This window comes from Oncorhynchus mykiss, chromosome 12 (genome assembly GCF_013265735.2).
Source record: "Oncorhynchus mykiss isolate Arlee chromosome 12, USDA_OmykA_1.1, whole genome shotgun sequence".
Lineage (NCBI taxonomy): Eukaryota > Metazoa > Chordata > Actinopteri > Salmoniformes > Salmonidae > Oncorhynchus > Oncorhynchus mykiss.
Window position 1 is genome coordinate 7587296 of NC_048576.1, and position 26683 is coordinate 7613978.

The 26683-nt window shown below is 44.3% G+C and overlaps 2 protein-coding genes across 3 annotated transcripts; one reads left to right on the forward strand and one right to left on the reverse strand.

The window, feature by feature from the left end:
- The first annotated feature begins 7215 nt into the window (after positions 1 to 7215).
- taf1c (TATA-box binding protein associated factor, RNA polymerase I subunit C) lies at positions 7216 to 19457 on the forward strand. Of its 2 annotated transcripts, none has more exons than XM_036936797.1 (15): positions 7216 to 7839; positions 8007 to 8118; positions 8240 to 8292; positions 8389 to 8484; positions 8580 to 8647; positions 9535 to 9782; positions 9996 to 10124; positions 10889 to 11006; positions 13007 to 13078; positions 13946 to 14081; positions 14326 to 14454; positions 15501 to 15681; positions 16348 to 16485; positions 16719 to 17605; positions 17897 to 19457. In XM_036936797.1, the coding sequence occupies exons 1-15, from the start codon at positions 7705 to 7707 to the stop codon at positions 18638 to 18640; spliced, it is 3246 nt and encodes a 1081-aa protein (XP_036792692.1). In that variant the 5' UTR covers positions 7216 to 7704; the 3' UTR covers positions 18641 to 19457. The 2 variants fall into 2 exon arrangements, with proteins under 2 accessions (XP_036792692.1, XP_036792693.1); XM_036936798.1 differs by having other exon boundaries at positions 15591 to 15681.
- A 204-nt stretch (positions 19458 to 19661) lies between these two features.
- LOC110536901 (cyclin-G2) lies at positions 19662 to 26040 on the reverse strand. Its single transcript, XM_021622576.2, has 8 exons — positions 25847 to 26040; positions 24885 to 25029; positions 24547 to 24687; positions 24072 to 24322; positions 22844 to 22922; positions 22628 to 22726; positions 22027 to 22223; positions 19662 to 20362 (listed from the first exon to the last, which is right to left on the reverse strand). The coding sequence occupies exons 2-8, from the start codon at positions 24987 to 24989 to the stop codon at positions 20218 to 20220; spliced, it is 1017 nt and encodes a 338-aa protein (XP_021478251.2). The 5' UTR covers positions 24990 to 25029; positions 25847 to 26040; the 3' UTR covers positions 19662 to 20217.
- Between the last annotated feature and the right edge of the window lie 643 nt (positions 26041 to 26683).

Below are 26683 nucleotides of genomic sequence, written 5' to 3' on the forward strand. Positions count from 1 at the left end.
TTTCTAAATTTAAGTTTAGGCTTGCAGGCCTTCATTTTACATGGGTGTTTAAAAAAAAAAATGTTTAAGTTAATAAATGTTCCATCCTCGTAATAACTATCTTTCACACGGACACTGAAAATATTCACAAATGGCTGTATGTGATATGGATCAAGGACAGGAGAGGTGTTTCGAACAGAGGTGCTTCAAGGAAGGCGCACAGGTAGGCCTCGTGAAAAACAATGTTTCATATGCTCTTTTTAATCACAGTAATAGGCAGTGATTTGTCAGTCACAGTGAGCTTGATAGCATCACTTTCATATACTGTATATTAAGACAAATCCTTCTATGTTGAGTATTAGAACACAGTTTACAGAACCTGATGACTTGATATTTGAGTGCATTCACAACAATCCACCTGCAGACAACTTACAAAATACAAGAGTGCATTTGAGGGTTTGTTTTTGTCTGATGAAAGTAGTTATTTGGCCTACTATTTCTAACTGGGGAAAATGTATTCCGACGTCTTTTGTGAGCAAAATCCTTTTTCCAAAATTGATTTAGGCACATTTTTGTGAATTGGTATGAGGGTTGTGATGTGGGTCATTTAATAGTACAATCGTTTTTTATTTAACTAGGCAAGTCAGTTCAGAACAAATTCTTATTTTCAATGGCGGCCTAGGAACAGTGGGTTAACTGCCTGTTCAGGGGCAGAACGACAGATTTGTCAGCTCGGGGATTCGAACTTGCAACCTTTCGGTTACTAGTCCATCGCTCTAGCCACTAGGCTACCCTGCCGCCCCTACACTCTAACCACTAGGCTACCCTGCCGCCTCTACACTCTAACCACTAGGCTACCCTGCCGCCCCTACACTCTAACCACTAGGCTACCCTGCCGCCTCTACACTCTAACCACTAGGCTACCCTGCCGCCCCTACACTCTAACCACTAGGCTACCCTGCCGCCTCTACACTCTAACCACTAGGCTACCCTGCCACCTCTACACTCTAACCACTAGGCTACCCTGCCGCCTCTACACTCTAACCACTAGGCTACCCTGCCGCCCCTACACTCTAACCACTAGGCTACCCTGCCGCCTCTACACTCTAACCACTAGGCTACCCTGCCGCCCCTACACTCTAACCACTAGGCTACCCTGCCGCCTCTACACTAACCACTAGGCTACCCTGCCACCTCTACACTCTAACCACTAGGCTACCCTGCCGCCTCTACACTCTAACCACTAGGCTACCACTGCCGCCTCTACACTCTAACCACTAGGCTACCCTGCCGCCTCTACACTCTAACCACTAGGCTACCCTGCCACCTCTACACTAACCACTAGGCTACCCTGCCACCTCTACACTCTAACCACTAGGCTACCCTGCCGCCTCTACACTCTAACCACTAGGCTACCACTGCCGCCTCTACACTCTAACCACTAGGCTACCCTGCCGCCCCGTTTAAGGGATCAATACATTTCTATATTGCTTCCCCAGTATCTGCATGAACCATCAGGCCCAGTGTTTTTGGTTGTTCCTGCTGGACAGGAAGAGAAGGAGGAATCGGAACACGCTGCATTCAAATTCAGGTCTTAGTTATTCCATTGTTCTGGATCTAATACATATTAGCATTTTACATACATTCATAAGTGTAATCATTTTTTATGACATACTGTGGAAAAACTCTCTTGGCTGCTGGCTCTGTCACTTTCAGACGTGCGCAGAGCAGACTGAAAGGGGAAGGGTAGCTCTTGACTTGAACCACGGGGGTTCTCTGTAAAGAGAGAGTAATCCAAAAGGCACAGACACACCCCTTGACATTCAATTGGCACCGTTGACCTGTATGTATTCTCTCCCGATTGGCTCTGTGGTGCGCAGTCTGGCAGTATGACTAAAGTGCCAGAAGAATGAGGAGAGACATCCTCCTTTGTATTTATGATAACAAATATTTCCTAACACTTTGGATCCTATTCTTGGACAGTTAGAAGACACAATGCATCAATGCAAAAAATAAAATAAAAAAAATTACAAATTACTGTCCATGAGTAACCTCAACCTTGTGTGTCTGTGGGTGTTTGGACCAATAAAGTGCCAACTCAATTCTACCAGTGACGAGTCTCTATTGCCCCTATGAACGGGGACACAGGACAATAGTTTTTAATGTAAACCAGACCTTTTTTACTGGAGTGCACTAAACCCTAATTGGGGCTCTTTTCTTGACACACAGTAGCAGTTTACCAGACAAGAAGTCAAGAAGATCAAAAAGTAGATTGTTGTAAGGGTGTATTATATCCTGTGCTGGCCCCATTGTCATATCCATTCTGGATTCTGAGTGGTCAAATCATAGCTGAAAAATGCCTCTATGTAGGTGTAACGGATGTGAAACGGCTAGCTTAGTTAGCGGTGCACGCTAAATAGCGTTTCAATCGGTGACGTCACTTGCTCTGAGACCTTGAAGTAGTGGTTCCCCTTGCTCTGCAAGGGCCGTGGCTTTTATGGAGCGATGGGTAACGATGCTCGTGGGTGACTGTTGTTGATGTGTGCAGAGGGTCCCTGGTTCACGCCCGGGTATGGGCGAGGGGACGGTCTAAAATTATACTGTTACATATGTATATACATTTTCCGCCAAGACAGAACTGCCAAAGGTGGTGGAGTTGAACGACCACCCCTCATCACAGTCAAACGCTCCCAAAAACACTTCAGCGAGCAGGCCTTTCTAATCGACCTGGCCCGGGTATCCTGGAAAGATATTGACCTCATTCCGTCAGTAGAGGATGCCTGGTTATTCTCTAAAAGTGCTTTCCTCACCACCATAAATAAGCATAAGCATGACCCATTCCCAAAAAATTAGAACCAGGAACAGATATAGAGCTTGGTTCACTCCAGACCTGACTGCCCTTGACCAGTACAAAAACATCCTGTGGCGTACTGCGTTAGCATCGAATAGACCCCGTGATATGCAACTTTTCAGGGAAGTTAGGAACCAATAAACACAGGCAGTTAGGAAAGCAAAGGCTAGCTTTTTCAAACAGAAATGTGCATCCTGTAGCACAAACTACAAAAAGTTCTGGGACACTGTAAAGTCCATGGAGAATAAGAGCACCTCCTCCCAGCTGCCCACTGCACTGATGCTAGGAAACACTGTCACCACCGATTAAATCTACAATAATTTAGAATTTCAATAAGCATTTTTCTACGGCTGACCATGCTTTCCACCTTGCTACCCCTACCCCGGTCAACAGCTCTGCTCCCCCCACAGCAACTTGCCCAAGCCTCCCCCATTTCTCCTTCACCCAAATCCAGATACCTGATGTTCTGAAAGAACTGCAAAATCTGGACCCCTACAAATCAGCTGGGCTAGACAATCTAAACCCTCTCTTCCTAAAATTATCCACAAAATTGTTGCAACCCTTATTACTAGCCTGTTCAACCTCTCTTTCGTATCGTCTGAGATCCCCAAAGATTGGAAAGCTGCTGCGGTCATCCCCCTCTTCAAAGGGGGAGACACTCTAGACCTAAACTGTTACAGACCTATATCTATCCTACCCTGCCTTGCTAAGGTCTTCGAAAGCCAAGTTAACAAACAGATCACCCACCATTTCGAATCCCACCGTACCTTCTCCGCTATGCAATGTGGTTTCCGAGCTGGTCATGGGTGCACCTCAGCGACGCTCAAGGTCCGAAACAATATCATAATCGCCATCAATAAAAGACGGCCGTATTCATTGACCTGGCCAAGGCTTTCAACTCTGTCAATCACCGTATTCTTATCAGCCAAGTCAACAGCCTTGGTTTCTCAAATGACTGCCTCGCCTGGTTCACCAACTACTTCTCAGATAGAGTTCAGTGTATCAAATCGGAGGGCCTGTTGTCCGGACCTTTGGCAGTCTCTATGGGGGTGCCACAGGGTTCAATTCTCGGGCCGACTCTTTTCTCTGCATCAATGATGTCGCTCTTGCTGCTGGTGATTCTCTGATCCACCTCTACGCAGACAACACCATTCTGTATACTTCTGGCCCTTCTTTGGACACTGTGTTAACAACCCTCCAGGCAAGCTTCAATGCCATACAACTCTCCTTCCGTGGCCTCCAACTGCTCTTAAATGCAAGTAAAACTATATGCATGCTCTTCAAACGATTGTTGCTCGCACCTGCACCTACCCGCCTAGCATCACTACTCTGGACGGTTCTGACTTAGAATAAGTGGACAACTACAAATACCTAGGTGTCTGGTTAGACTGTAAACTCTCCTTCCAGACTCACATTAAGCATCTCCAATCCAAAATGAAATCTAGAATTGGCTTCCTATTTCGCAAAAAAGCATCCTTCACTCATACTGCCAAACATACCCTCGTAAAACTGACCATCCTACCGATCCTTGACTTTGGCGATGTCATTTATAAAATAGCCTCCAACACTCTACTCAACAAATTGGATGTAGTCTATCACAGTGCCATCCGTTTTGTCACCAAAGCCCCATATTCTACCCACCACTGCAACCTGTATGCTCTCGTTGGCTGGCCCTCGCTTCATACTCGTCGCCAAACCCACTGGCTCCAGGTCATCTACAATTCCTTGCTAGGTAAAGTCCCGCCTTATCTCAGCTCACTGGTCACCATAGCAGCACCCACCCATAGCACGCGCTCCAGCAGGTATATTTCACTGGTCACCCCCAAAACCAACTCCTCCTTTGACCACCTTTCCTTCCAGTTCTCTGCTGCCAATGACTGGAACGAATTGCAAAAATCACTGAAGCTGGAGACTCATATCTCCCTCACTTTCTTTAAGCATCAGCGGTCAGAGCAGCTCACTGATCATTGCACCTGTACATAGCCCATCTGTAAATAGCCCATCCAACTACCTCATCCCCATATTGTTATTTATTTTATTTATTTAGCTCCTTGCACCCCAGTATCTCTACTTGCACATTAATCTTCTGCACATCTATCACTCCAGTATTTATTTGCGAAATTGTAATTATTTCCCCACTACGGCCTATTTATTGCCTTACCTTCCTAATCTTACTTCATTTGCACACACTCTATATAGGCTTTTATATTGTGTTATTGACTGTATGTTTGTTTATTCAATGTGTAACTCTGTGTTGTTGTTTGTGTCACAACACTTTGCTTTATCTTGGCCACAGTTGTAAATGAAAACTTGTTGTCAACTGGCCTACCTGGTTAAATAAAGGTGAAATAAAAAATACATTTTTTTTTATACTATATGTGGGAATGTCTTTTGTCCGTCCTACATGTAGTGTTGGTACATTGCTATTGCAAATAGAAGTATTATGTTCAACAACGGATATTTTCAGATATTTTTTTGACAAACACACTTTGGTGCTTACAATTAATTCTCTATTGTCATGGATTTGGTGGGCACTGTCATCTGTGATCTTTGCGATATCACTTTCTTAAAGCACGTACTGATGAACCTGTCACTTCATATTTTTTTCTTGAAGTCTACAAACGCTCTACATTTTTTCACTCTGTGACAGGGTTGGATCCTATATGCTACTTTCATTATTGTCCTGTAAATGGTTCAGTGCCTATAATTTAGGCTGTGTGTAGAATGGGGCATAAAGGAAATTACCTCTACTACTAAATTACTACTAGATTATAGTGATGAGGAAAACAGCATACAAATCTGGCCTGTGTATTCATTTGCCTATAACTAATCATAATTCCATTATGTTTACATAAAAAAGAGAGTACTTAAAAATGAGAAGATCCTGCCATGGAAAAGACGACCGGGTGGATATAAAGTGTAAAGGAGGGGAAATAATTCCCACCATGCAGCAGGGCACCTTCAGCTGAGGGGTCTTTATAATGCAGGTTTGTTTGATAGTTATATTTTCAATAATTAATGGTTAGCTGTTATGTGACAATTTGGTCAAAAACGTGTTTTTTGTTTTTTTGTAGATGGCCTGTAAACTTACAGATTTAAGTCTAATAGCATGAGATGAGAGTAGACAAACATCGGAGTGTGCGATATGAAGGCATAGTCAGTGAACATTCTGAACCCTGTTTGAGGTCACTAGGTCACATGACCAAGGAGCTATTGAAATTCGAATGTAAAAACAAGTTTGTTTACGCTCCCTAACTAATTCAACTATTAATACAAAATGCTGCTCACATTTCCACATGTTTATTAGCTTTGGAAAGCAAATTCATGTCCAAATCGTGAAAATAAGACCTGTGCAAAGGAGCACCCTTTTCGATGGAACAATAATCTTCCCTGCAGTCATGTTGTCAACAAGGTAGCATGGGGGTTCGTTCAGAAACGTATAACATTTCTATTCCATAAAATATAGGTTTATATTCGAATTTTCTAACTTGTTTTAATTTGTAGGCAGATAACACGTTTTTATTAAAATAAATCACCTTTGTGAAAACACAGAATCGTACTCATTACTCCACACGTGTTTACTCTAGTTTAGGCAACATCACTTTTGTTTTGAGCCGAATTCGCAGTGGGTTTTTAACTGGGCACCTGGCTCACGCCCGAGAGGCAGCCCGGTTCCCAATCGAATGCTATCACTTTTCACCCGGTGCAAACACCTTCTACCGGGTAACCCGGGCCAGATAATCGAATCCCCTCATTGTAAAATAGTTAATTGTGTCTAGGTCGGAAATGTACAGTCATCGACAGTGCAGCATAAAGATAGGCTAAAACTGCTTATCCAATAGATCCCCGATCGCACTTTTACGCGATGTCATGGCGAAGTTGGCTAGCTAAACTCATGACTTGCCTAGTTAAATAAAGGGTTAAATACAATTTAAATTAAATCAGGTCTAACGGTCGTCTCGCGGCAAACTGCGCATGTGCAAGCCGTTAACTCAAAGGTCCTCCTTTCAATACAAAGTAGTTTTTTATGAAAATAAAAACGTATCAATTTGTCTATTCCACAAGGTTGGATTAATAACATTGGCTCGAATCTAGTTTGTGCCTTTAGATTTCGAGAAAATAAACAACTAAGGAAGAATATTTTACTTCTCTCATTGACTTCTCAAATCTCAAACCCTGGCCTCGTCTGTTGGAACAGTTTCTCAAGCGGCCCCAGAAGTCTTGCGATGTTGCGCCTCTGGGTTAAGAAACTCTGTGATGCAGCTGTCATTTTCAACCTAGGCGTTCCAAAAAAGTATTCCGTAGGTACGCAGATCTAACTGGCCAAACTTCCTGTCACTCTTATGACTTCGGCTATTTTTGACCAATGGTGTGGTCGACCACACCTCCCCTATTTTCCGGTCTTCACTAGTTACCACAGCCACAAAGTCATCACCCCGCTAATTTCCACGTTTTATCTTCTTAAAATGTGATTTTAAACCTAACCCTTACCTTAACTACACTGTTAATTTTATGCCTAACCCAATCTTAATTGAAGACAAAACAGTTAATATTTGATTTCATAAATGTTTACGAAAAAGCCACATTGACTGTGTAACTGTTGTAACTAATGGAAAATATTATTTCCTACGTACGCCATTCGCCCTGCTGGAGTGGCGCCTATATTTTTTTGGTGTTACACGTGTTCCGTCAACATCGCTGGATTTCTATAGTTGAATTAACTTGACTTGACAAATATCGTGTCGGAACGGAAATGTCACATTTTAAAGTGGGGGCAATGAGAGCGGAGACGTAGTTTACCGTGAACTATCTAACGTCAGTAGAACATGCCCAGACTGGACATACCAGGCCTATAGGTTGCGATTCTTTCAGGCATGGATTACATTTTCCCACGGAAACTTTTCCCGGTTTATTTCAACTCTGGGCCCCCCAGTTCTACGTTTAGACATAACGTCGGAGGTTGGGGTTCCTATGGTCAAGTGTTGGACGTAAACGTCCCTCTACACGAGGTGAGTTGTGATCATGAAATCGATGCACTTTCTAGCTCACTATGTTTCTCCTACTATGCTAAGGATGATTGTAGGCCAGAGTCTTGTTTAAAATCACTTTCACCCTGAAAATCCTTTGCTATTTTTACTGGAGTTTTTTAAATGTATTCATTTTTGAATAATTTTAGAAAGACAGTCTACCAAAAGTAGATTGGAAGTTTGAATCTCAACACCAAGTGAAGGGAGAGCCTTGGGTGCCAGTGGAACCTATAGCAATACCACTTCTGCGACCAAAAAGAGGTATAAGTGGCCCGTCAGTGCATTTCCTATTGTTTGATAAGGATACGATTCTTAGACAATTGTTACTTTTGTGAATGTCACTCATCATTTGAACTGAAATATAATTATAATTTTTTTTTAGGCCCCAAATGGTCATCAACATCTCTGTCAGATCCTATGGACTTCTCAGAGCATGTAACAACCTTTTTTACTTCCTGATTTTTCTTTTTTTTCCACTGAACACACACTGATATAACGTTATTTATATTTGGATGATTTCTCCTTTTGTAGATGCAGAACTTCTACCAGTATAAGTACAAGGATGCTTTTTGCACAATGAGCCATATCCTGGGGGACAAATTCAACTTTGGACAGGGGAGGAGAAAGGTAACTGTCCTGATGTCTATCCCCCCCCCCCCATGCTTTGTGTGCAATTTTTTTATATGGAATGAAGTTTAACTACCTGTTTTGTAATTTTCCAGGGAAGTGAAAGAAATGCTGTTCACATGTGGCAGATGGAGCACTTCATGCACACATTTAAATACAAAAAGTAAGTACATAGTGAGGGACTCTAAGCCTTATGTCCTAGCCGAGACACTGCTCTACATCGAGGCGTTCCACCAACGGGCACTGTATACTTTTATAGATGTAGGCTGTGCACATCACATTCACCCTGAGGTGATTTGAAAGTCCCTGCTATGCAATATCCTGATCCTACCATGGCATTTCATGATGTGACGGTCCCATGTTAGTGGCCAGTGCTGTGGTGTCGACTTCTGATTCAGTGGTCATCAAGCGCACACAATCCCCTTTTCATCCACTCTACCTAGAAGGGTTATTGCTCAGCAAGAAGCTGTTGAGTCTAGAGAACAAAGTGTGACATTCTTTCTCCGCTAATTATTTTCCTTGGTGGTGCCCTCTGACTACCAGCTCCCCTGGTTGTCCATCCATCATTGCATTCAAGTTTATAGAAAAGGTTCTCTGTCCTCTACCTGGGGTTTATTTAAAAGGTTCTCTATCCTCTACCTGGGGTTTATTTAAAAGGTTCTCTGTCCTCTACCAGGGGTTTATTTAAAGGGTTGTCTGTCCTCTACCTGGGGTTTATTTAAAAGGTTCTCTGTCCTCTACCTGGGGTTTATTTAAAAGGTTCTCTATCCTCTACCTGGGGTTTATTTAAAAGGTTCTCTGTCCTCTACCTGGGGTTTATTTAAAGGGTTGTCTGTCCTCTACCTGGGGTTTATTTAAAAGGTTCTCTATCCTCTACCTGGGGTTTATTTAAAAGGTTTTCCCTCATCTACCTGGGTTTATTTAAAAGGTTCTCTATCCTCTACCTGGGGTTTATTTAAAAGGTTCTCTGTCCTCTACCTGGGGTTTATTTAAAAGGTTCTCTGTCCTCTACCTGGGGTTTATTTAAAAGGTTCTCTGTCCTCTACCTAGGTGCGAGTTAACTCATTTTGGACGGCAGGCCAAAAGGTACCACAACCTGTTATCAGATGTGATCCATGACATCCCTCCAGCACTGCTAGCTGATCATCTCCATGAGGAGCTGACCTATCAGAGAGGGCAGGAGCAGTTCTCTGACCACGCCACAGGGGGTGCCTTGGGGTACATTTCCTTTACCAACACCAGTATCTCTCAGCAAGGCTGTCTGGTGTACCCTGGGAAAGCTGGCCTAAGCAAGCTTAGTATCCTTCAATGTAATCTTATCAGGAATATTGAAATATTCTTGAAATATTTTTACTGGTGGCCTGCCCTTCCCCCTTGCATTGAGGCCTTCACAACCTGGATAACAGCCGTAGGGATATTTTTGGCGATTTATATTTTTGCAGTTGTTCATTCACTTTAATTCAACCCATTTCAAGAACCACATAAAAAAAATCCTTAGTGCAGTACCACAGACTTCCACAGGGTGGTGCTAGAGTTCCAAGAAGGGAAGCCTCCATGTTTTGATGTGAGCCACAAGCCTCTCTCATTCCAGCTCAATGGTACAATCAGACAGATCACCATCGGCCTTCAGCAGGATGAATGTAAGCACAGTAACATCATTATTACCCATAAATGCATGTGCAATAATGTATCCTGTTCTTTGATGTTCAACTCAGGAAGTAGGTTTAACTGAAATTCAAATTTCCTCATTGCCAAGGGAAAATTTGGAATTTCGGGTTACTTCCCGAATTGAATGAATGAAATCGAGTTGACCCTAATTCAGGTCGTGTTTTCTTCGTCTATTTCCTTTGTCTAGTTTTGAGTAAACTTTTTTTTTTTGGGCGGGGGGGGGGGGGGGTTTGCCCCCCTTTAACTCCCCGATCATGTCTCATCGCTGCAGCTCCCCAACAGGTTCGGGAGTCGAAGGTCGAGTCATGCGTCCTCTGAAACATGACCTGCCGAACCGCGCTACTTAACACCCGCCGCAAGCCAGCCACACCAATGTGTCGGAGGAAACACTGTTCAACTGGCACCCGGGGTCAGCCCGCAGGCACCCGACCTGCCACAAGGAGTCGCTAGAGCGCAATGAGCCAATTAAGCCCTCCCTAACCTGGATGACGCTAGGCCAATTGTGAGTCGTCCTATGGGACTCCCGAACATGGCCGGTTGTGGCACAGTCTGGGATATGAACCGGGGACCGTAGTAATGCCTTAGACTGCTGTGCCACTTGGAAGGCCTGTAGTTTGAGTTTTAACCATTTATCTTGCTGTTGAATGGACATGCAGCCCAAACTCTTTACATGAGTTTGCAGTGTTAAACTGACTCTGTCTGGTGAACTGACTCTGTCGTTGTGTTCCTACCGTAGGTCACGTGGGGGTGCGCTGTGACCACCTGTGTGGTGTCTGGATGGTCAGTGAGAAGAACATCGCTAAGTCTCTGGAGGTCATTCAGACCAAGCAGCCTGCTACATGTCTCAGTGCCAGGTAGGTTGGAGCGGTGTGACTGAGTGAGTCTCTCCTTCTGTAAGAAAGGTAGCCCTCGGCCAGCCGTCGTAAACCGGCCAGCCGTCTCGTAAACCGGCCAGCCATGGTCATTGCATGTCTTGTGAGACACATGTGCATATATATATGTGTGTGTGTGTGTGTACACGTGTATACATACATACATATGTATGCACGATGTGGGCAAATAATCGAAAAGCGATTGATTAAACATTGACCCACTTGGGTGAACTGTTGGAGTCCTAGAAATAAAATCATTGATTCATTGTGCACCCCTAGTATATCTTAACACAATATTTGTTAGCATTTTTGACGTTATAACAGTATTCTGCTATAGGCCGTTCTGTCTTCTGCTATAGGCCGTTCTGTCTTCTGCTATAGGCCGTTCTGTCTTCTGCTATAGGCCGTTCTGTCTTCTGCTATAGGCCGTTCTGTCTTCTGCTATAGGCCGTTCTGTCTTCTGCTATAGGCCGTTCTGTCTTCTGCTATAGGCCGTTCTGTCTTCTGCTATAGGCCGTTCTGTCTTCTGCTATAGGCCGTTCTGTCTTCTGCTATAGGCCGTTCTGTCTTCTGCTATAGGCCGTTCTGTCTTTTGCTATAGGCCGTTCTGTCTTCTGCTATAGGTCGTTCTGCCTTCTGCTATAGGTCGTTCTGTCTTCTGCTATAGGTCGTTCTGTCTTCTGCTATAGGCCGTTCTGCTATAGGTCGTTCTGTCTTCTGCTATAGGTCGTTCTGTCTTCTGCTATAGGCCTTTCTGCTATAGGCCTTTCTGCCTTCTGCTATAGGCCGTTCTGTCTTCTGCTATAGGCCGTTCTGTCTTCTGCTATAGGCCGTTCTGTCTTCTGCTATAGGCCGTTCTGTCTTCTGCTATAGGCCGTTCTGCTATAGGCCGTTCTGCCTTCTGCTATAGGCCGTTCTGCCTTCTGCTATAGGTCGTTCTGCTATAGGCCGTTCTGCGTTCTGCTATAGGTCGTTCTGCTATAGGCCTTTCTGCTATAGGTCGTTCTGTGTTCTGCTATAGGCCGTTCTGCTATAGGCCTTTTAGGTCGTTCTGTGTTCTGCTATAGGTCGTTCTGTGTTCTGCTATAGGCCGTTCTGCTATAGGCCGTTCTGTGTTCTGCTATAGGTCTTTTAGGTCGTTCTGTGTTCTGCTATAGGTAGTTCTGTGTTCTGCTATAGGTCGTTCTGTGTTCTGCTATAGGTCGTTCTGTGTTCTGCTATAGGTCGTTCTGTGTTCTGCTATAGGTCGTTCTGTGTTCTGCTATAGGCCGTTCTGCTATAGGTCGTTCTGTGTTCTGCTATAGGCCGTTCTGCTATAGGTCGTTCTGTGTTCTGCTATAGGTCTTTCTGCTATAGGTCGTTCTGTGTTCTGCTATAGGTCGTTCTGTGTTCTGCTATAGGTCGTTCTGTGTTCTGCTATAGGTCGTTCTGTGTTCTGCTATAGGCCTTTCTGCTATAGGTCGTTCTGTGTTCTGCTATAGGTCTTTTAGGCCGTTCTGTTTGCTGTCATAGTAAAAAGCTTTGTTCTCCTGTACTGTTTAGCACTGGTTCTGAATGTGTGTGATGGTTAAAGTGCTGTCTGGCCCTGACAAGCCGGTGTCTGAGGAGATGGACGCTCTAGCTACCTAGTCTCTGATGACTGTAGCTATGATTGTTCATCACATATATTGTACACCTTTATGACAGGTTTTCTCTGCGTATGTCACTCTGATTTTAGGAATAGTTTTTGCAGTCAAGTTAATATTCATGATTATGTACGGTTTCTACTACAGACCAGGATTGGGGTCAATTCCACCCAATTCAGGAAGTATACTGAAATTCAAATTCTCTTCAATGGTTTTTGAATTTTAAGAAATGGAATTGAAATGTGAGTGTACTTCCTGAATTGACTGTAATTTTAAATGGAATCGACCCCAACCTTGCTACAGACTCTTTTTAAAATGTAAACCTTGGTATAAACAGGGGATTTTGTCGTCTTTTAGTCCCCATGTCCAGGGAGAGCTTCTGGTGGCCAGTGAGAGTGGAGCTGCCTATCTATGGACAGTGGGCAAAGGGTAAGAGGCTTCGATACCTGTCTCTGAACTCATGGCCCTGCCCCAACTATCTACCCTTCTCCTGTTCTCCATGACCCCTCTCCCTAAGAAAAGGGTACACTTTTCCACCATTGTTAAATCCACGAATGGGACTGTTGCCGGTAATAGGCTACACCAGCGGTCGGCAACCTTTGTCCATGTGGAGTGCCAAGTTGTCGTACAATTTCTACTGATCTGCGTGCCCGATATGAGTTTAATATACACATTTTCCTGGAACAGTTTAATTTATAATAGTCTTCATATCTAAAAAAAATAAAATAATCACTGTCATGTGGTTAGTCATAATTCTATCTAAATGAAAATGATACAAATCCAAAATAAACTTCTATTGACATTTTCTATTATGTAAAAAAATAGCCTACATTAAGCAACAAAAACATATCTATCTATCCTGGTGGATAAAAATAAATATCCTATAAATGACATTGGCTATGCATGGCCTTTCTGCAAGCAACTATTAACTTGGTCTGGCCCGCTGCTTTGGGCCAGACCAAGTTAATAGTTGATGGCTCAAAGCAGCTTGTGCTAGCAAACTTGCAACATAGTTGATACAATTAATTTGGTCTGGCCCAAAGCAGCTTGTGCTAGCAAACTTGCAACATTGTATGTGCAATCAGTTGCATCCTTACTGAAGATTGACAGGAGCATTACAAACAAAAGACAATGATTACGTTGATAATTCATAAATGGAATGAAATAAACAAATATTTTTTTGAAAGTGTAGCCAAAGTTGTGTGCGTGCTACGGCGTGTAGGGCGTGCTGCCCGCCTCGTCTCGGGGCGTGCTGCCCGTCTCACTAACAGTGTTCTCTCTCTCGTCATATTTTAGTTTGCAGAAGTTCCGTCAGGAGTACAGTAACCTGTACTTCAATTCTAAGTCGTCATGGAGATGGTGTGACTTCTCTGGCCACCCCAGGGTGATGGTGTATGCAGACCGGACAGGTGTGGAGCTCACTGATATCAGGGTAATATAACACAGTGTTGCTGTGTTGATTTGACAAACCCGTTTCCTAACATTTCTATTCTGAAGGTTTAAACCTAGCCATATCAGATCATCTCTTACGTGTTTACAATTGGAAATGGAACAATATGACTGCTATTTAAAAAAATAAAAAATAAAATTAAAAAATTGGTTTTGAGAAATATGAAGTGACCCGAAGTTTGATAGATGTTAATGTTGTGTGTGTGTGTCTCTCTCTGTCTTTACAGACCAAAGATAGTTGTAGCCACACGCTGTTTCGTATCGGCCAAACACCTGACTGTAAGAGTGGAGAGAGAGTCATCCTGTCCAATTACCTGAGAGATGTCCACACCTTCCACCACCTCGTCACCACACAGGTGCAGTACCTTTTTAATTAAAATTCTAATTGACCTATCACATCAGGGCTCTACAGTGCCATTCATTTTTATTTGCATATAGCGTCTAAATGTTTTGGGTGCGCCAGTTCCTTGTTCACTTCACAGTTCTGGAATGTATCCGGCTGTATTCCAGTTCTAAGGAACAACTCTGTGTCACAAGCCTCACAATGGGCCACATTGACAACAAACGACTCCTGCTTTTGACCTACCAAACGACTCCCGCTTTTGACCTACCAAACGACTCCTGCTTTTGACCTACCAAACGACTCCTGCTTTTGACCTACCAAACGACTCCCGCTTTTGACCTACCAAACGACTCCTGCTTTTGACCTACCAAACGACTCCCGCTTTTGACCTACCAAACGACTCCCGCTTTTGACCTACCAAACGACTCCCGCTTTTGACCTACCAAACGGCTCCCGCTTTTGACCTACCAAACGACTCCCGCTTTTGACCTACCAAACGACTCCCGCTTTTGACCTACCAAACGACTCCTGCTTTTGACCTAAAGAAGAAAACAAACGGCTCCCGCTTTTGACCTACCAAACGGCTCCCGCTTTTGACCTACCAAACGGCTCCCGCTTTTGACCTACCAAACGGCTCCCGCTTTTGACCTACCAAACGGCTCCCGCTTTTGACCTACCAAACGGCTCCCGCTTTTGACCTACAAAACGGCTCCCGCTTTTGACCTACAAAACGGCTCCCGCTTTTGACCTACCAAACGGCTCCCGCTTTTGACCTACCAAACGGCTCCCGCTTTTGACCTACCAAACGGCTCCCGCTTTTGACCTACCAAACGGCTCCCGCTTTTGACCTACCAAACGGCTCCCGCTTTTGACCTACCAAACGGCTCCCGCTTTTGACCTAAAGAAGAAAACAAACGACTCCTGCTTTTGACCTACCAAACGACTCCTGCTTTTGACCTACCAAACGACTCCCGCTTTTGACCTATAGAGAAAAACCAAACCATTAACTTGTTGTGAGTCTGTTTCTTCAGATGTTCTTGTGATCTTTGTTATTCACAGCACTCTGCTTACGTCATGGATGAGCGTTTCCCCTGCCTCCCCATGATCCAGTGGGATCACATGATGGAGCATCCTCCCATGTTTTCCCAGGTCGTGGCGGGGTTGCCGTCGGGGGGCGGGACTACCAAGGTGCTGCTGGGCTCTCAGAGATCACAGGAAGTGATCCTGCTACAGTACTCGGGTGTGTACAGTCGTTCTAGAGTGTGTGTGTGCCAGGTTGGGGTTTTTGTTTGAGTTAATCCTGTGCATCAGGCTACTGCTGACCAACCAGTCTTACTGTGCACCTGGAAAGAAAATAAAAAAACTTTGTCATTGAGCCTGGAGTTCCTGGATCAATGTTATTTTCAATTATTTAACCTTGGGAGCAAGTCGGTTAAGAACACATTTTTATTTTACAATGACGGCCTACCTCGGGCCAAAAACGCTCCTCTAACCCGGACGATGCTGGGCCAATTGTGCGCTGCCCTATGGGACTCCCGATCGTGGCCGGTTGTGATTCAGTACCTGGAATCGAACCAGGGTGTCTGTAGTGACGTCTTTAGCACTGAGATGCAGTTCCTCAGACCTCTGCTGCGCCACTCTGGAGGCACACATGGCTATTGACTTTCTATGATGTCTACTGTTGGGGCGGCAGGGTAGCCTAGTGGTTAGAGCGTTGGACTAGCCGAAAGGTTGCAAGTTCAAACCCCCAAGCTGACAAGGTACAAATCTGTCGTTCTGCCCCTGAACAGGCAGTTAACCCACTGTTCCTAGGCCGTCATTGACAATACGATTTTTTTCTTAACTGACTTGCCTAGTTAAATAAAGGTAAAATAAAAAAAATGAACTGTTCCGTCTGGTTTTCCAGGTGGTAGGGAGGAGGCCTGCGTCACCAGAGGCCCACCTCGGGCCTTGCTCAGCCCCAGAGACAGCCTTGGACACCTGCCTGTCCAACTCCCCCACAGACAGCACCATGCTCAGGACAGACTAGCCAATCCTGCTGCTGGTAAGCACTGTGTAAATAAAGTTGTATTGAAAATATGTCCCTAAGCATTATGGGATGTTATTGTAGATGTGTTTGGTGAGATGTCACTGATGTAATGCCAAATCCATCATCACTTAAATGTTTACATATCTGGCGAAACTCAACTGAAAGTAATTTTGTCATTGAGCTTAATTAGTGAAGTTGGTGCTTTTATGTTGAATAGGCTCATAAACTCACGTTTTCTGTCCTTTCAGGTCTTACTGTTATCCATCAGAGCCGAGCCAAGGAGGACTGTATCTGTGTGCTGCAACTCACTGAGGCCGGAGACATCTTTTACCACACGCTAAAGTCCCAGACTGAGTGCTTCAGTAAAGACGACCCACCGGCACCAACCCAGAACTCCGTGGGACCCGAGGGCCGTAGCGGAGATGTACAGAGACTAAAACAACCAGTTGAAACGTTAAGAAAACGGCTGCATCAAACGTTAGGAACCCCAAGAAGCAGTACCTTAGATGAGACATGGTATTCCTCTGGACCGCCGTCTCCTGAGGGTGACTCTGGGTTCGAGGGTAGGGGGCAGCCGTGGGACACTCCTAGGGCTGGACTGGAGATGGTTATCAACGACCCTCATGACGACCCGTACCCGTGGCTAGCAACAAACACAGGATTAACTGATACTCAGGAAACCACTGCTGTAGTTCCTCTACCTACAGCCCAGTCTTTGGCCACTAACATTAACCCCGTCAGGCCAAAGGCTAAAGTTAGTGATGAGGCTCTGTTGATTTGGAGGAAGTGGTTCCTCAAACTGTTCAAGTGCTCCTGGGAGCGCCGCAATCTCCCACACAAGACCACAAAAACCAAGGATCTTCTACCCGACGACAGCCTTCAGAGAGACCCGTTGGAAGATCACCGTCGTCGGACCCTGAGGAAGGACCTGAGGGAGACCATGAGGAATGGAAATGTCCTCGTCCACAGGAACACCTGTCTCAAACCCCTGGCTCTGGTCCCTGTCCCGGCACCCGTGGAGCCTTCTGAGTGGGCTGATGTGCTGAGCGAGAGGATGAGTGCATCGTGGGAGCCTGGGCTGGGGGGATGGAGGAGCTGGTGGGAGGAGAGGCTGGGGCTGAACCGAGAGGAGAAGGTAACCCATCTCTATTCTTATTTTATCACCTGTGTATCTGGACCACGTTGTCCTACGCTGCAGATATGACATCAATAGAGCTGACCATGATTCCTTGTTCAACATGTCGGAAAGGCGTGTTTTTTGTTCTAGTCGTTATCTATCTGAATGTTCCAAAACATTTGTTTCCTTCTGAATGCTCCCGCTGAGGTGGTGGTTAATTGTGAATGTTGGTTTTTCACCCTGACTATACATTTCCCAAATAGGACAATGGAGATATTGATTTACATATTCATTCGTTGATTTTTGAAGGTGGAGGCTCTGCGGAGGAAGAGGAGGAGACAGAAACGGGCAAAGGCTCACAGTCGTATCGACCTATCAGGCAGCTTCACCTCGTCCGTCAGCTACCAGTCAGACCTGGACAGCGCTTCTCTCTCCGGTTGGTCGTCGGCAGCCAGTCAGTACGCCAGCTCCGATGTAGACAGCGTGCCAACAAGCCGCGACAACACCAAGTGGGTCACCCTGTCTGAGCCGGGTACACCGAGGGCTACCACACCAACGCCACAGACCAGTAGCTCACAGCCCACAACACCTCGTAGGGAGTTTGGTTCAAAACCAACTACACCACTGGATCAGCTTAGTTTCCTCTCCCAGCCCACTGTCCCCTATTCACAGTTCATTAGTAGTTCACTGCCCACTGTCCCCCATACAAAGTTCACTAGTTCCGAGCCACTGTTTACACCCAAAAAACAGCCCACCATTGGTAAGTCGTCGCCCTGGAAAACAGCAGGTTCTGACTCCAGCGCGGCGGACATTTTGAGAACGGTGGTGGCAACCCAGAAGCCCAAGCCACAGAATCAGGATTATTTAAATTCTCTCTTTGGATCCCAGGAGCCTACGGATGCCTCACAGGGAGTAGGATTTAACGAGAGCAGACACAATACTCCTTTGGCCACCTCTTCTCAGCTGTCCTCCATCTCTTCTTCACAGAGGAACCTGAAAGTGGGACTAACCTCCTCACAACCCAAAAGGAAGAAGTCTCGTATGGGTTTCTGATCTGAGTATTGATGGATGTCGCCTCACATCCAACAGTTATTTTTCAAATGAGATGATTATGATGGATGGAACTAGGGCGAGGGATCTTTTTGCAAATGAGATTTTCAACCTTTGGTTGTTTTTGTTGTTGGTTGATTTCACGTGTTACGCGACAGGACTGTGAATTGGCTATTGAGAGATTTCTGGAATATTCTAGAAACCAAAAGCATGAAGTCACAGATTTTTTTTTATTTTTTTGGGGGGGTTGTTAAAATAAAATCTATATGCATTAATATTGTTCTAGACCAGCATCTTATCTATTATCTGACTGAAGCTGGTTTGGTTGAGCGACTGTCTTTGGCTATGTGACAGTACAGGAAGTGTGAATTGGCTACCGACTTTTGATTATAAGACATTTCTAGACCTAGAGCATCACTCAGAAGTTGTCCAGTTAATGCCTCCGGGTTGCTGTATTGCAAGTCGTTGTGTTCAAACAGGCCACTACAGGCATAATCTGACTGAAGCAAAAACATTTTGAATAAGTCATTAAGATAGTCAAAATCAATAAGACCAGAGATTCAGATGTCCAAAATAGTTTTTTTTTTGTGTTTTTTTTTTTGTTGTCATACAACATTGGCAAAAAAATTACAAATAAGTTAATATCTACAAAAGGTACTTATTCACAGCCTTTTCTATTTCCATTATACAAAATGTACATTATGAGAAACTCCATCCCAAACATTTCTCCCACAGAGCTAGCTACATACCAGCCAAATATAAGTTACCCTACAACCTAAAAAAAAAAAAGATTTGGCAAATTTAGAGGTTAACAAGACCACACACACACACACACACACACGTGTTGTTTTTCTGTATAATAATAATAATATGCAAACAGATGTCGTCTTTTGACCATTGAACCCTGTAGAGGGATAACCGGACCATCAGGCAGTGAACGATGATAACATGTAATAGGAAAACTATGCCATGTTCATGTTCTTACTCCCCAGACAAGTCTATTGTACCGTGGCTGTGTTCTATAGTGCATCCTAAATGCTACGCGATATTCTCTATAGCGCACTACTTTTTGGCCCAGGGCTCATTCGGCTCTGGTCAAAAGTAGTGCACTGGATAGGATACTAATTTGGGATGTAGACTTGTCTGATTTGTGGCTGGAATGTTACAATTCCAAACATGCACCAACAACACTTTTTAAAGCTACATCTACGACAACAACAAAAGAGTTTAAAACGTTTTTATCTTTGAGTTGGTGGATTCCGCTGCCCGTCAGGATTAAAGTTTCCCCATAAATGTATTTTTGTTTAGCTTAGAATAAGATAGATACAGTATATTGATTGGTTTGTAACAGGCCACACACTGGTAGCCCTTTTGAACTAACAAAATGAAATATGTTATATAGGAAAGTTTTTTTTCATTTTTTTTTTTTCCTGGGTTATATTCACCAGGAACCAAAAATGGGCTGTCACATGTTAAACGTGACTTCCTAAACGTGTCTTAACGCTACGAAACGTTTTCACTAATGAACATGACCCTACAGTATAAAACGGTGGTTGTGGAACCCAGGCACTGTGGCTCCTTCACAGGGGGTTGGGATGGTGGTATTTGTTTCGGCGGTTGCTCTGGCAACGGAAGTAAAGAGGAAAGTAAGGTCCCTCTGCATCAGAACCCAGGGAACTGCTCAGGCTCTCCTCCCCAGAACTCATGTCTTCACACGAGTCCTCGCTGAAAGAACAAAAGGGGGGGGGACAATTGAATATGTTAATATTTAATTAGTTCAAATCAAATGTATTTATTTAGCCCTTCGTACATCAGCTGATATCTCAAAGTGCTGTACAGAAACCCAGCCTAAAACCCACAAACAGCAAGCAATGCAGGTGTAGAAGCACGGTGGCTAGGAAAAACTCCCTAGAAAGGCCAAAACCAAAACCTAGAGAGGAAACAGGCTATGTGGGGTGGCCAGTCCTCTTCTGGCTGTGCCGGGTGGAGATTATAAACCTAGAGAGGAAACAGGCTCTGAGGGGTGGCGAGTCCTCTTCTGGCTGTGCCGGGTGGAGATTATAACAGAACATGGCCAAGATGTTCAAATGTTCATAAATGACCAGCATGGACAAATAATAATAATCACAGGCAGAACAGTTGAAACTGGAGCAGCAGCACGGCCAGGTTAGTTCTCATCGTTGATCCTGTTTGCAGTCAATGTATTTTCATCCTTACTATTATTGTTTGACTACAGGATTAATCCCAACAATTCAAGTCATCTTCGGAATGTGGAGCTCTAACTGGTTGTGCAACAATGTGGTTGAGCAGTTATGGCAACTGGTTGCTAGGCAGGTAGGAAGTGACAAGTCACTCACCCGCATGCATGTCATGTCTGAGTAATTGTGAGCAACGTGAAGGAGCCAGGCAGACAGGGATGGGCCTCTGTAGACAGGCTGTAGGGCTAGGTTAACTGACGCAACAGGCAGGGCCGTGACGTCACAGGGCGGATGAAACCCCCTCCCTTACAAGTCACAGGTTGCACACAGGATTACTATAGTATACTGTAATAACTGAAACTAGGAGTGGCCATACACTGGAGGGGTGGGGCTTAATTGTCGGGGGAGGTATTTAAATGTGCCCTTTTAAACTGAACCAAAAATATAAAATGCAACATGGTAAGTGTTGAACTGAGAAGTATTTATGTGTAATAAAGCCCTTTTGTGGGTTAAAACTCATTCTGATTAGCTGTGCCTGGTTCCCCCAGTGTCTGAGCCTGGTTCCCCCAGTGTCTGAGCCTGGCTCCCCCAGTAGGTGGGCCTGGCTCCCCAGTGTCTGAGCCTGGTTCCCCCAGTAGGTGGGCCTGGCTCCCCAGTGTCTGAGCCTGGTTCCCCCAGTAGGTGGGCCTGGTTCCCTAGTAGGTGGGCCTGGCTCCCCAGTAGGTGGGCCTGGCTCCCCAGTGTCTGAGCCTGGCTCCCCAGTAGGTGGGCCTGGCTCCCCCAGTAGGTGGGCCTGGTTCCCCCAGCAGGTGGGCCTGGTTCCCCCAGCAGGTGGGCCTGGCTCCCCCAGCAGGTGGGCCTGGCTCCCCCAGTAGGTGGGCCTGGTTCCCCCAGGTCTGGAGTGAACCAAGCTCTATATCTGTTCCTGGTTCTATTTTTTTTTGAATGGGTCATGCTTATGCTTATTTATGGTGGTGAGGAAAGCACTTTTAGAGAATAACCAGGCATCCTCTACTGACAGAATGAGGTCAATATCTTTCCAGGATACCCGGGCCAGGTCGATTAGAAAGGCCTGCTCCAAGAATGTACTTTTCAGGAATGTATGCCTACTGTCAATGTGTTTTTGATGAGCACGTTGGAAGAATTTCTTCCTTCCTACGGGTACAGTATTCATCATGTATTCCTGTTTACCTTTGGTCCCAGCAGTCCTCAGGAATGGTCGGCAGTTCAGGGACGTTGCAGTAGCTGGTGTGTAGGTTCTGAGCTGTCCTTCTCGACACGATCCAGACAAGCTTCTTATTGTTGGGTCGGCTACATTCAGGTGAAGAGTAGTCAGACAGACACTTGGCCACTAGCCCCCTCCAGTGTAGCAGCTCAGTGTCGGTGATCTGTAAAAGAAGACCGGGGTCATCATAACATTGGACACCATGGTAACATGGTGGGCCTGGTTCCCCCAGTAGGTGGGCCTGGTTCCCCCAGACAGGGTCAGCAAATACCATTGGGATGGATTCCAGGTGTTGTTTAAAGGATGGCAGTGGAGAACTTGAGGCCGAGAATGTAAAAGGGCCCCTTTAAAAAATGTCCTCCCATATGGGTCAGTTGTCCATAAGGGTTCATATGACAAGGGCTTAAGGGCTTTACAATATGTAACACTGGTTCCAGGGCAACAGAAAAATATGTTTGTGTGCAAATATGACAGGAAACTGATTGTGTTATTTTGTTAACCAAAGGAATACTTTTAAAATTATTTTGTGATAAGTTCTCAAGGCCTGACACTACAGTAGTGGTTTACCTTGAGATGTCGCTGAACACTATGTGCTATTTCTAGCATGTCAACAGACTGCATGGCTTCAATCTCTTGAGTGAGGAGGGACAGGGCCAAGACGGACGGCTGGAAGAGAACAAAGAAGAACCGTACATCACAAACTGCTGCCTAGAGGTCTACTGGAATATGTAAACTAGGCCTATAGACGCTGGGGACTGCTAATGCTCTGGGGTCGCGCCTTACTTTAGCTTTGGAGAATGTGATGCGGCAGAGGCAGGCTTTGAGGTGGGCCTCTAGTGTGTCGAGGTTCAGGGCCTCCTTCCTTTACGAGAGACAAAATTCATTTGAATCAGTTCGATGGGAAAACAAGGTTATTAGGCTACTTTGTTACATAACTGATGGTGGGGAACTTGTTATCTGAGAGTGTTCAGTAATGCTGTTCCAATAGATAAAACCAGTGCTGTCCTTTCACAGTCAGGAATAATGTCACTTTGGAAACAATAATGGGGGGGGGGAGGGACGAGCTCCGATTGGTATATCTATTTGTGTATAAACTCAGCAAAAAAAAAGAAACGTCCCCTTTTCAGGACCCTGTCTTTCAAAGAAAATCCAAATAACTTCACAGATCTTCATTGTAAAGGGTTTAAACGCGGTTTCCCATGAACAATTAATGAACATGCACCTGTGGAACGGTCGTTAAGACACTAACAGCTTACAGACGGTAGGCAATTAAGGTCACAGTTATAAAAACGTAGGGCACTAAAGAGGCCATGCATGCTCCGAAACACGACCCTGCCAAGCCGCACTGCTTCTTGACACACGGCTCCCTTAACCCGGAAGCCAGCCGCACCAATGTGTCAGAGGAAACACTGTCTAACTGGCAACCGAAGTCAGCTTAGAGACGCCCGGCCCGCAACGAGTATCTAGAGAGCAATGGGACAAGGAAATCCCGGCCAGCCAAACCCTCCCCTGGGGTGGCAGGTAGCCTAGTGGTTTGAGTGTTGGGCCAGTAACCGAAAGGTTGCTAGATCGGATCCCTGAGCTGACAAACCCACTGTTCCTAGGCCGTAATTGTAAATCAAAAATTGTTCTTAACTGACTTGCCAAGTTAAATAAAGAAATAATTCAAACCCAGACGACACTGGGCCAATTGTGCACCGCCTCATGGGTGTCACGGCCAGCTGTGACAGCCTGGAATCGAACCCGGGGCCTGTAGTGACACCTCAAGCACTGCGATGCCCCCCCCACCACCACCACGAGATCCCAGTTGTCTTGACAGCACCATGATGATAAGTCGGGCCGTTATGGAATTTTGGATGACCGTGATTGGTCAGATATGGTAATTGTGCCAGCCCTAATGATAAGCCAGATATGTCAACAGCTGCTTAAAGTTCATGTCTAGTTCATTATGTCACCATTGCTATCTTCAGAATTAGGCTATTTGTTGTATCTGTCATAATGGGTGCCTTACCTGTCTGAGGTGTGTGAGCGTGTGATTCTATGGTATAGGTGCAAAAAGGTTAAGGCTGTGATGGCTTCGAGTTGGAAGTTGAGTTTCTCGGAAATGATCTTCTCCATGCGAGTGAGGTCCGAGACCGTAAACTTGCACTGGCTGATACGAATAAGTTCATTGGTGGAAGACAAGTTACAATCCTCTTCGACTGCTTTGGCTGCGATGTGGAGGCAGCTGATGCTAATACAGGCTAAATGTTTGGGTTGGACCTGAAGAGGAGACAGACACACACACACACACACACACACACACAAAGGCTTGTAATTAGTGGACATATGCAATCATTAGTCAAACCACCTTCCTTTCATTTAACTTGTAAATGTCCATGCTCAGTGTCATGGTTGTTTTTGTCAAGAAAGGAGAACAAAATGTTACATTTTTAAAGGGTTGAAATTCTTTCTGCAGTCTGCTTTTATTTGGTTTTTCATCTCACCTTCATCATGGCCAAAAATCTATCTAGCAGGTTGACTGCCAGAACGAAGGTCTGGGTGCTGTACCCAAAGAAACTGGTCAGGCTCCAGAGGTCTTCCACTTTGACGTCCCTACATTTAGCTGAGATTCCTTGGCTGGCATTCTGTAATTCATAAAACATTTTAGGCATTAAATGTGTATTAATATGTAATAGGTGGTAGTTTAAAAATATATATTTGTTTAACCATAATGTTATTGTTACAGGATTTATATTTAACAATTTATTTATATAAAATAATAATAATAATAATAATAATATTGATCGTACAGCATATTTACTGTACTGCAGTGAATATCTACCTCTCTGGCTGATTCGATCAAGTGGAGTCCCGTTTCTTTCGGAAGATAATTCATCTCCCGTTCAAAATTGGTTTTCAGCTCCCTCATAAGTTTAACGGCTTCCATCTTTTAGACTGTATTGTTACAGAAATCTGAAATCCTTCCACTGTAAAACAACACGAGTCTGATGTTAATGGTTGTCCGTAAACGTTACATTCATTCACCCAGGCGATAGGTTCAAGGTCTGCCCCCCCTCTCTCAACTGGGATACGGTGTCAGATGTCTTAGGTTAATAACGCTTACATACATCAGAACAAATCCCACTTAGAGTGAAAAACAGTTGTAGTTATGCCAAATGTTTTATGTTGTGAGACACTAGAAAAATGGATAACACCGCAAAACGGCGTTCGCTTGAATCTATTAGATGACAAATAATGCTTCAAATCGTCGACGGGGTGGGGGGGTTATTCTTGTTCTCGCCTAGGTCAGAGTTCATTCCCTGGCAATTCCCTTCGATTTTCATAGATCTTGGTGTTCAATCGACTAAAATGTTAGTCTAATAAAAGCGGGTTGCAGCTACTAGTCGGTGATGTAAAAAAAACAACATGTTTTTGTGTAAAATCTCGACTGCTCTATGAGGAAGTAGCGCAAACTAAACCAGCCAGGGTATAACGTTAGCTAACAGAGACGATAAATAACAAAGCCAAGGCAGCGAACTGGGTTATCTAGATTTTTCGCTGTGAGAAAATCAATTGAAGATGCCAAATTTCATCGACAACCATTAAAAGGCAAAACCAATAGAGATTTATAGTGCCGTTTTAAAATCATAATCATGATTAAAAAAACATTTAATCCTGGCTTCAGGAAGGAATTAATTGAACTAGATAAAATAGTCTTACAATAGCATTAGAACATTTCACATTACCTCACATCTATTCAGTTTTCTTGCATCTCGTGTACACTTTATGAATTTCAATATTTACCTGTTATGTTAGTTACATCGATATATTCTCACGTCCCAAACTATTGTTTGTTCCTTGTAATCTCTAGTTTCTCATTTCTTTTCTCTTTTTGTTGATGTTGAGAATTTCCACACCCAGAAACGGACGTCAATGTCGCGTTAGCCAATCACGTCCGTAGCTATCCACCTTCTTTTGACTTGTCGAGGAAAGTCTGCCTCCTTTTGTAGTTTACTACTATTTAGTACTTATTAAAGAGTTGATAGCGCTAGACAAATTTAATGTTGTAATAAGTAACGTGGTTAAACATTACTTATGAATTACAATGGATTTAGTACGGAGGGTTGTTTTTCTACACCAGCTCGATATTGACACTTCCACGAACCAATCATCTTTCTCCTTTTTTTCCGTTCAAATAGTCCGCCCAAATTGTTTTTATTTCTATTGGATGCCTGGGCAAACCCTTTTACTCACGATTGGTTAGAAATAATTAGCTCGGGATTGTATGTAGGGCATTTAAACATATTAAACGACCATTTTTCCCTTCTTTTTTTTCTGGTCCAACCAACTGTCTGCAGAATATTTGGGAATTTGTTCTTAACTGACTAGCCTAGTTAAATAACTGTTAAATAAATTGATTCAGGGATGACTAGGGGAATTTATGATAATACTGTTATAGTCGGTATTACTGTTCCTGCACATCACACAAAACCCCAAGCACCGAGTTGGTTTTATAAAGCAAAATCAATAATTAAAAGAAAAGATGATTACATGCATTTATAGGGGTGAAGCATTGGCAGTAAATCATTTTCCAGGTTTATGATTACTGTCAAGAACAAGGTGTAAGTATGTGGTCTCTCT